Genomic DNA, 10,752 nt, shown 5'->3' on the forward strand with positions numbered 1-10,752 from the left:
GGTATAGTATTGTGCAATTAATGAACCCCTACAGACCCTTTACCTAGATTCACATACTGTGCATATTTTGCCATGTTTGTTTTTGTTTTCTCACTCTCTGTGTGATGTGTATACACACACACATTTGTATATGTATACACATGTACATATATGTATGTGTACATACAAACATATTTATTTATTTACACATTTTTATTGCTGAACCATTTGAAAGTAGGTTGCAGACATTATATCTCACCTCTAAATATATCAGCATACAACTCCTAAAAATAAAAATATTCTATTATTTTGTAACCGATTTTTACTTTTTTGTACAGGACCATGAAGGTTTATGTACAAGATTACATCTCTTTAGTTTCCTTTAATCTGCACTAGTTCTCTCTTTTTGTTTTTCATGATATCAAATATTTTTGGAAGAATCCCAACCAGTTGTCTTGTAGAATGTCCCACATTCTGGGTTTTTCTGATTGTTTCCTCATAATTGGATTCAAACATTTTGGCAAGAATACTCGATTTGTGTGGTGCACGCCGTGGGCCTCTCATGCTGTTGTGGTGCTAACTTTGGTCTCTTGATTAAGGGCGTCCCTCAGATCTCTCCTCTGTAAAGGTACATTTCCCACTTGTCAATTAGTAAATAATTGGTGAGATAATACTTTGAGACAGTATCGTATTCTGTTTCCTAACAACATTTCAACTGATGGATTTAGCATCCACTGATGATTCGCGTAGCTATTCGCGTACAAGTGATCACACGGGAATTGTCATATGCAGCTTTTATAATTCTATCATTTATCTGCATTTATAAATTATCATCTTATGCACAGAAGAACTTCCATTTCCCATTTCTTTGTCCTTTGCCTCTCTCTTTCTATATTATTGTGGACTCATAGATTTTCTAATTTAATGTGCTATAATCCATAATTACTATTATTCTTTTAGATATTCAGATGGTACAAATTTGGATGGTGGGAACATCCCTTTCAGTCAACTCCTGTGCCCTTTGACATACCCTATCATTCTTGGAATATTTCCTTGCTTTCTGGCACAAGGTGTCCCAGGCTCACTTTGAGCTTACCCTGCACTAGACCTGAAATAAGCTGGTTTTCTAACAAGTCATGTAATTGGTTTTTGAGCAAGGAAGTGATATGACCGAAATGTGCTTTTGGAAGATTGCTCTGGCAGTGGTAGTGAGTAGTAGACCTGAAATAAGCTGGTTTTCTAACAAGTCATGTAATTGGTTTTTGAGCAAGGAAGTGACATGACCGAAATGTGCTTTTGGAAGATTGCTCTGGCAGTGGTAGTGAGTAGCTGGAAGTGTGAGAACCCAAATATAAGGATTCCATGTGAAGACAACTTCCAAGTTGAGGAGACAACGACCTAACGCTGGGGGAAAACACATTACGGAAGAAATGAGTAGCTGGAGAAAAACTGAAAAAAATTCCTGAGTTGGGGCATGGGGAAAAGGAGACAGAAATAGGGATGTCAGCAGGGATAGTTCGGCTTAAGAGAAAAATTAATTTAGTCTTATAAACGGTGATGTCAAGGTGAGAGTAGTCAGTGGCCAGTTGATGATAAATCCAAAAGTTGAAGCCAGAAAAATCAAGAACAAGAAACCTGTGATTTTAGGAATAAAAATGATCTCAAATTATATTTCTTTATTTAAAATGATTTCACTGATTATAACATTCATATATCCTCATCATGGAAAACTAAAGAAAAAATTTAAGAACGCAATTTAAGAAAGAAATAATTCTGCTTTTTAAATTTAGTATCTATTATTTTATTGGCATCTTCACATATGATTAAATGCTCTTTGAAATTATATTTCTCATATTGATTTTAATAAAGTTTTGAGATAAATAGAGCTACTTTTTTTTAAATGGTAAACTACTGTTAGTTATACTTCATGAAGAAAATTTGCCTATTCACTAATACCATCTTCACAAAAGGAAGAAGGATGTTTTGCAAAGATAGAGATATTTGTTTATCAAATGTATCCTAAGCAGTTCATGGGAAGGTCAGTGAAAAATTTCTTCATTTGAGGAAACTGGCAACCACAGCATACGTATGCACACACACACATTACTATCCAATGAGTAGACAGCACAGTCAAGGGAAGCCTCCAAACAAAGCAGGAATAAGAATCTCTCTGAGCCATAGCTTCATTTTCTGTAAATTGTAGATAATGTAGATGATAATAGCACATATGTAACAGAGCTGTTCCAAAAACTAAAGTATAATAAAAATATTAGCTATTATCCCAAGTGCCCTTATTTGACCAATATTTGCTTTCCGGGGATAATTGTCCAAAGTATTTTGATAGAAGACCAGACTTGATGGAGGGATGGATATTATCTTAGTCTATTCCTGCTGGTATAACAAAAATACCTTAGACTGGGTAATTTACAAACAACTGAATTTTCTTGCTAACAGTTCTGGAGGCTGGAAAGTCCAAAATCAAGATGTCAGCAGGTTCAATGTCTGGTGAGGGCCCATTCCTCATAGATGGCACTTTCTATGTGTTCTCACAGGGCATTAATTCCATTCAAGAAAGAAGAGATCTCATGACCTAATCACTTCTCAAAAGGCCCATCTCAATACCATCACAATAGGGATTAGATTTCAACATGAATTTTGGAGGGATACATTCAGACCATAGCTGATAGCAACCAAGAAGTGAATCATGGATAACCTCAGTTTTCATTCTGGAGCTTCAGAAGTTAAAAACTGGTGCTATGTTTTATACCTGAGAAGTTTACATAAAAATCTGCATTTCTACTTTCTTTTCCTTTATTTTGGCAGCTGGCCAGTAAGGGGATCTGAACCCTTGACCTTAGTGTTATAACTCGGCGCTCTAACCACCTGGCGCATTTCTACTTTCTACTAAAAACTGAGAATTATTGCCCAATTTCATCATGGCAATATTTGGCTGGACCTGTGTAGCAACTCTCTTTCCTCAAGTGGAAATTTTGCTTTAATGTCTACGGGGCTTACTTCTTTCATTTACATCACATATTTGGCTTTGGGAGTACATGCGTTGGGACCTCTATTCTAGAGCCTGCCATGAAAAAGCCAAACAGGAAATCCAGCGAATCCTCTCTCCCTTCTTCCCTCTCTCCCTTCATCCTGCTCTTCCCAATAAAATGTCAATAATCTTGGGCCGGCCCGGTGGCGCACTGCTACAGTGCGCCGCTTGCGAGTGCGGAGGCGCTCCAGCCGAGGGTTCGGATCCCACATACAGACCGGTTCCCGCTCACTGGCTGAGCGAGGTGTGGGAGCAACACCAAGGGTTGCGATCCCGTTGCCAGTCCCGGTCCGGTACGGGCGCGACACTGAGGGTTGCGATCCGTTGCCGGACACGAAAAAAAGACAGAAAGGAAAAAAAAAAAAAAATGTCAATAATCTCATTCAATGCTGATTGTAAGACCCTGTTCAAACCATTCCTAGCACCCATTGGTGTTGTAAATACTAATAGTGAGTTAAGGCAAATTGAACACATTGATTTCTGTTATATACCTAATGGCACATATATTTGTTTTCTGGAAATTCTCTGAGTATCGTAGCTTAAACATCTACCTGAATCCATTGCTTAACATAGGCAATTTTGAAAACTTTTCCGTAATTATAACACAAGTAGCTACTGGGGGATGTCTGAGTCAATTGGTTAAGAACACACACACACACACACACACACACACGAGGAGTGTATTTCAGTTTTTTAGTTCTCCACCAGGGACATGGTGCTAAATTAAGCAAATAATCTAATTTTCTAAGGGCATCAAAGAGAGTTGGCCATACCATCTTGGCTACATGTTAAAATCTCCTGGGGAGATTAAAAACAAAACAAAAAAAAATCCCTGCCCAGTTTGCACCAACTAAATCAGGGACTCCAGGGGTGGAATTCAGGCATTAGGATTGTCCTAAGTTCCCAGGTGATTGCAATGTGCAGCTAACACATGTAACCACTGCTGCAAAGAATGCCGACCAGACTTCGTGGTCAAGCTCCTCCCAGTTAATAAATCAAACGTTCTCTCTGAGCCACGGGTGCCTCATCTAGGAGAAGGATACTGGTGAAAATGCAAGAACACAGGCTTAGAAAATGTTGTTGTATTATTCTCCTTTGTTCTATTTTAATTATTATTAAAGTTCCAATTTTTAAAAAATGTATACACATACACCCAACAATATGGATGAATCTAAAAATCATTATGTTAAGTAAAAGAAGGCAGAAAAAAAGACAAATACTGTATGATTCCAGTTATATAAAATACAAACTAATCCATAATGACAAAAAACAGACAAAAGGTTAATCTGTTGCAAGTGATGAAAATATTCTGTCTTGATGGTGATGGTGGTTTCGTAGGTGTATTCAACTGTAAAAACTCATGGAATTGTATACTTTTAATGAATGTCATTTATTGTATGTAAATTAGTCCTCCATAAAGTTGATAAGGGAAAAAATAGACTCCTGGAAACCCAGTTAGGAAAATATAGTAATTATTTCCTAATTTTATGTATCTTTAAATCCTGAATTTCTGGAAGAGCATCTTCAGAACAAAAGCAAAGACCTCAAGCGGAAGGGAAAGTGAACTTTGGAGCAAACTCTGGTATCTGATCTGATAGGATATTGAGAGGTCACAATAGTGCCAATATTTTCATGTTTCTGCATGACAGACAAGAAAGCTGGAGCCCACTCAACCCTCCTCAAGAAACCGTGGCTCTTACCATATACTTTTTGCTGCAGTTTTCACTCTGGGAACATTTACAGCTGTTATCATTCTCCAGGACAAGAAGAACTGCTGCTACGATAAGCATCTACGGGGAAGAGACACAGCATCAGAAACGGGACACTGGTTACATCAGAGGACACTGACTCCAAGCATCCGTCCTGGAGTCAGGTGGGCCTGGGTTTGAATCCCAACTCTGCCCCTTTCTAGCTGTGTGAACTGGAGAGTCCTTCCCTCATAAAATGGTGTTGAGAACTCACCTCATCGGGTTGTTGTGAGGTAATTTACATAAAATTTGGTGCATAGTACTTGATTCATAATAACTGATTGATAAATGTTAGCCATTATTATCATGGTTAGCAATTACCGTAAGCTGATGATTAAGGAGGAGTAAGTGGTATAGACGTGGGAATACCACCCTGGGCAGCAGAACCCACATTTCTCCCTGACTCAGTTGTGGAGCACAAGGGAAAGCACTCACCAGAGCTTGGGACTTGCCAGCTTTCTCCACTTCTGCCCTCTGGGAATGGAGGTGAGAGGCAGGGTAAATTTGAAATTACATCTCTTTAAAGTAGCTTCAATTCCCCCTGTATTCAGACCGTCTTAGGTTCAAATTTTCCAGTGTATTTTGTCTGCATGAGAGTACTTCACAATGTTTATGGAAAGATTCATCTTATCTTTTAATTCCATCTTTCCATGAACTTTTTGAAGTACCCTTGAACCAAGCCAACACACTGGGGGGGTGCTGACAGCACCAAGCCAAGGGTTGAGATCCCCTTACCGGTCATCTTTTAAAAAAAAACAACCAAAGGAAAACTGCTTTCTGACATAGCTATTTATGTTTAATGTTTATTAAACACCCACAAAGATGTAGACATAGATTATAAGGAATTTCCTTCTATATTGTCGATCATCTAGTAAGCTTACAGTGCACAGTGCATTGTTTTTAGAAATGATATGATCAGGAAAAGTAAGTGTCTTTTCCTCTGAGTTGCCAACATGATTTACTATCAGCCTGTTTCTTTTTAAAGAACACAAAGTTATCAGGAAAAACATTCCTGGATTCTTACCATTGATAATTTGATTTAGTTTTCAAAAACACCCTACATTATTAGGGGTATAATGTAGGAGGCCTGTTTCTTTTTAAAGAACACAAAGTTATCAGGAAAAACATTCCTGGATTCTTACCATTGGTAATTTGATTTAGTTTTCAAAAACACCCTACATTACTAGGGGTATAATGTAGGACTATTTAATGAAGGCCTAGCCCATTATTTAATGAGTATTTATAATCACAAGTCACTGGCTGCTTATCACATGTCAGTCTCTGTCCTGGGCATTTTATATACGTGATTTTACTCTGAAAAGTAAATGTCATTATTTACATTTTCAAATGAGGACACTAAGGCTCATACACATTGAATAATTTGTGAAAGGTCTCATGGCACAAATGACAGAGCTTAGATATGAAAGCAGGTTTGTCTGAATCTGCTTTTTCCATGCTGTCCTAATGCCCCTCCCAAGCTAGAGAGATCATGAGTGCAGACAGAAAATCTGTTCTGGAAAAGAGTAATGCCACTGGGGATCAAATAGCTTAAATCGATACACAGAATTCATGAGGACATAATATTTTTACAGGCCAGTGTCCCACAAACTTTCATTAGGACTAATTTCCTGCATTGCTGCGGCTATACTGCTGAGCAGCTTATGAAAAACAAAGCTATGCCCCAATTCTTAACTACCTGCCCGTCTGCCCCCACCCGTCTTCCAAATCCTAAACCCAAGATTAGTAGAATGATTTTTTCATTATTCATTACTTTTCCAAGGTACAAGCCAATATTTAATAACAACTCCCTCTTCGGAGATCCCAAGTCTCCAAAGTCACACTTACCATGACACCTGAGAAACAGATTCCTTCAAAATACAACACGTAGTTGGTGAGTTTACTGCTGGATGCATAGGAAGTTTGCCCGTTTGGGAAATACAATAATATATTCACAATGATACTCCAAAGTGCAAGTGGAATCAGCAGACGACTCAGGCAGCCTCCACACTTCCGAGACCCCATTTTACCCTGCTTAGAACCTGCAGGAGATTTCAAGAGCACAGAATCATATAAAGCCTATTTTTCTTCCTACCTGTTCCCCACCCTCCTTTTTTTTTTTCTTTTTTCTTTTTTCTTTTGAGATTACCTACCACTTTCTGGGTCAGAGCCCTTCACTTCATATTCATGAGGATCCAGGGATGTGGACTATAACTGCAGCCGACAATCTCAGTGTGAAATAGTGGTTTACTGTTTGCAGAACAATAGACAATGATCACCGCTGAAGAGCTGAGCTGGTCTTCATCCTGTGCCAAAGGAATGTGGTGTTTTCACCGCTTTTTAAAATAAGTCATTTTCCTCTGGATTAAAGCACTAAGGACTTAACCCTGAGCCTATTTTAAAAAGGAAGTTGGGGTGGGGGCTGGAATTAAGTCTGGCACATTTCATCCAACTGTAGACAGAGGGTTGAAGAGAAAACTACCAAAGAAGCTTATGCATGATATGTTTGTTAAAATATCCTGACTTTATACCCTCTTTATATATCTATCTTTCACTCGATGTTCTTTATCGTGTGCTTAGTATTCACCAACCATTGTTCAAACTGCAAGGAGTACAAAAAAGGACTAAGAAAGGGACTGATGGGTGAGAAAAAAAAAGACAGCTGGTAAGTTTATTGTTTCAAGATCAGCAGAGCTTTCCTTCCAAGGGTTCACATCTGTTATCTCCACCTCCCTGGAAAATACTAACAGGCGTAAATGAATATCTTTCTTACTGTTAAGGAAAAGGAGGTAAAAGAAGATGGGTATTTCAATTAAGACTTTATGAGTAATAAGTTTGAAAAAAAGATTTAAGAATTCTCCCTCGCAAATTATTGCCTTAAATTTAAGAGCCACAGATCTCTAATTATGATGACATGAGGAAAGGATTATGGAAAGGAGTCTTGGTATAATATGTTAAAGACAAGTAGACAGCAGTGGTAAAGGGTTCCAGGATTGTTCCATCAGTTTCCACCCTTTTCTGCTGGTATCCCTAGCACTCTGCTTGACTTAACTTTTGTAAGTCTCAACTTCGTCAACTGTGAAATGAAGATAAAAAGCAATGCCTTCCCCAGAGAGATGATGTGAGGATTAAACGAGATTACGTGTGCAAAACACAGTGCCAGGCGCATTTTGAGAGTGAGCAGTAATAAAAAGGCAGATTTAGGAACATAATTGGCAAAATAGTACAGAGATCAGAAGTAAAGTCTGCATATTTACTCCTCCCTGCACCCAAAGAATTCTGTGTCATAAAGTCCTGAAACTTGATCCCACAAGTATTTGTATTTAATATGTTATTATATCATCCAGAAGCTGTTAATACTATAAACATATACACTTTTAATTCAGGAGAATAAAAATTTGTTCTATGAATAATTTTTAAAATATACTATAATTATACTTTTTAAAAGAAAATTCAGATACTTGAAGCCACTTTTGGATTCAAACAAAACAAACCTCAAATTTGGCAGTCTTAAACTATGGTAAGTTCCAAAGAAGTTTTTTGGCACCCCCTGGTGGATATGATTTTTTTTTTCCTTTAGTGTTTTTAATGTAAGTGCATCAACAAAATCTGGGCATTAGATATTTTTCCCCGTAACAGAGAAGCAACCTAAAATCATATTTACTAGAGTTCTTGGGATGATTGGGAAGAGACACATTTTTGGCTGGATATTTATTGAGCACCTTCTATGTGCCAGGTGCTGTGTAAGAGTGTGGAAAAGATCAGTGAACAAGATAGTCCAAATCCCTGCCCTCATGTAGCTTGCATTCTACTGTAGGGGAGACTAACAGTAAAATAAATATATGTGAGTGTGTGTATAACATACAGCAGCATATCAGGTGATGATAAGTGTGAGTAGAATAAATCAGGGAAGGGCAACTAGGGGTACCAGAGGATAAGGGTCGGGATGTGATTTCAAAAAGGGTGGTCAGGGAAGACCTTAATGAAAAGGTGACATTTGATCAAAGACCTAACGGAGGTGGAGGGTGTGAGCCATGCAGAGAACTTGGGGACAAGCATTTCAGGCCGAGAAAACAGCAAGTGTGCAAAAGCCCTGAGGCAGGAGTGAGCCATAGCAATGAGACCGCTGTGGCTGGAGCCAGCTGAGGCAGAAGAGCAGTAACAATGAAGGCTGATTTTGAGCATAAATATGACTTGATGCTTTAAAAGTCTCACTCTGGCTGTTGTGTTGTGAACAGGTGGTTGTGAAAGGGTGTGGGTGAAAGAAAAGAGATGAGCTATGAAGCCATTTCAACAATCCAGGTAAGAGAGGATAGTGATTCAGTCCATGATGGTAGCGGCAAGGGTGGTGAGAAGCAGCTGGACTCTGGATATATTTGGAAGGTAGAGCCAACAGGATTTGGTGACAGATCGGATGCAGGCGTAAGATAAAGAGAGGAGTCAAGGATGACTACGTGGTTTGGGGCCTGAGCACGTGGAAGAATAGAGTTGTCACTAACTAAAATAAGAAGGCAGTAGGGTGAGCAGGTTTGGGAGGGGGAAGATGATGTGGGCAGTTTCGGCCACGCTCAGTTTTGAGACCCTACTAGAAATCTGTGTGGAGATGCCAGTCAGGCTGCTGGATATACAAATACGAAGTTCAGGGAGATCTGAGGTGAAGTGTGTGATAGGCATCAGCATAGGAAGGGTGTTTAGAGCCACGAGACACTAAGGAAATGAGCATTGGAAGAAAAGAGGCCCCAGGACTAAATCCTGGGCAGTCCAGAACTGAGTTTGGGGACGTGAGACAAAGCCAGCGAAGGAGACGGAGAAGTGGCCAGTGAGTCAGAAGAAAAACCAGGAGCTTATTCTCACGTTTCTAGGAAGAAGGAGTGATCGATCACGTGAGTTAAATGCTGGGCGAGTAACATGGGAGGATTGAGAATCAGCTACTGGATTTAGCCATATGGAGGTCACTGGTGGCCTTGATAAGAGAAGCTTTCACGGTGGGCTAGAGATGAGAGTCCCGCTGGAGTGAGTGCATGAGAGTGGAGGCAGAGCAATTGGAAATAGAAGAGGTAAGTCTTCTGGAAACTTTTTCTGTAAAGGAAAGCAAAGAAACGGGGTGTAGCTGGAAGGAAGGGGGGAGTCAAGGGAAAAAAATTAACAGGGAAAATGACAGCACGTTTGTATACTGTCGTGGTGACGGGAGGGGAGGTGGCGATTGACAACGCAGGGGAGAGGGGAGGGGGCGAGCGGTGCCCTCTGTGAGCGAGAAGCTGGGTGGGCACAGATGGGGCAGGGCACCTCGCCCTCGCCACCGCCACCCTGCGCAGGCCAGTGGAGCACGTGGGCCCGCCGTGGTTGTGGGAACCTCTGCTTGCTTCTGATTTCTCGGAGAAATAGGAAGCACGTGTATCAGTTGAGATGAGAATGGGAGGAGAGTGTTGAAGGTTTAGAGAGAAGAGAAGCTCAAACAGTTGCCCTGAAAGTGGGAGAGTGTCCCGACTAGGGAAATGTGGCAGGTGGTGAGAAACCGCCGGAGGTGACGATCGTGAATTGATGGCGAGACCAGCAAGACCGGGCAGCGGCTCATGTGTTTCCTTGGGGAGCTCAGCTGCAGAGGTCTGAAAGAGAGCAGAAAGAAGGCCGGAATCAACCAGGTTGGGGACTTTGCCAGGCAACTATCATGAAGAGAGAACGGAGCAAAGGATTCAAGAATGTGTGCAAGAGTGTGAGGACAGCCCAGAGGTCTGAAAGAGAGCAGAAAGAAGGCCGGAATCAACCAGGTTGGGGACTTTGCCAGGCAAGTACCATGAAGAGAGAATGGAGCAAAGGATTCAAGAATGTGTGCAAGAGTGTGAGGACAGCCCATGGAACAAGCTGGGTGAGGAGGGAGGCAGGACATGAGGGGGTGAGGCACAGTGACAAAGGGGCTGGGTTTGTAGACTGTGTGTTCCAGTGTGGTTGAAGGTTTATTGGTTTGGGGTAGCAGAGAGAGAG

The 10,752-nt window shown here is 40.5% G+C and overlaps 1 protein-coding gene across 1 annotated transcript in view; it reads right to left on the reverse strand.

Annotated features, from left to right (window-relative positions):
- Nucleotides 1–7,041, reverse strand: part of TM4SF18 (transmembrane 4 L six family member 18) — a 13,556-nt gene extending 6,515 nt beyond the window's left edge. Inside the window, exons 1-3 of the mRNA XM_008588444.1 lie at nt 6,924–7,041; nt 6,619–6,812; nt 4,726–4,815 (exon numbers count right to left, since the gene is read on the reverse strand). Of these exons, the coding sequence (XP_008586666.1) occupies nt 4,726–4,815; nt 6,619–6,795 (267 nt within the window). The 5' untranslated portion in view covers nt 6,796–6,812; nt 6,924–7,041. The remainder of the gene's footprint in view (nt 1–4,725; nt 4,816–6,618; nt 6,813–6,923) is intronic.
- Nucleotides 7,042–10,752: the final 3,711 nt, after the last annotated feature.

The sequence above is a fragment of the Galeopterus variegatus genome, unplaced genomic scaffold (assembly GCF_000696425.1).
Source record: "Galeopterus variegatus unplaced genomic scaffold, G_variegatus-3.0.2 Scaffold4827, whole genome shotgun sequence".
Taxonomy (NCBI): Eukaryota; Metazoa; Chordata; class Mammalia; order Dermoptera; family Cynocephalidae; genus Galeopterus; species Galeopterus variegatus.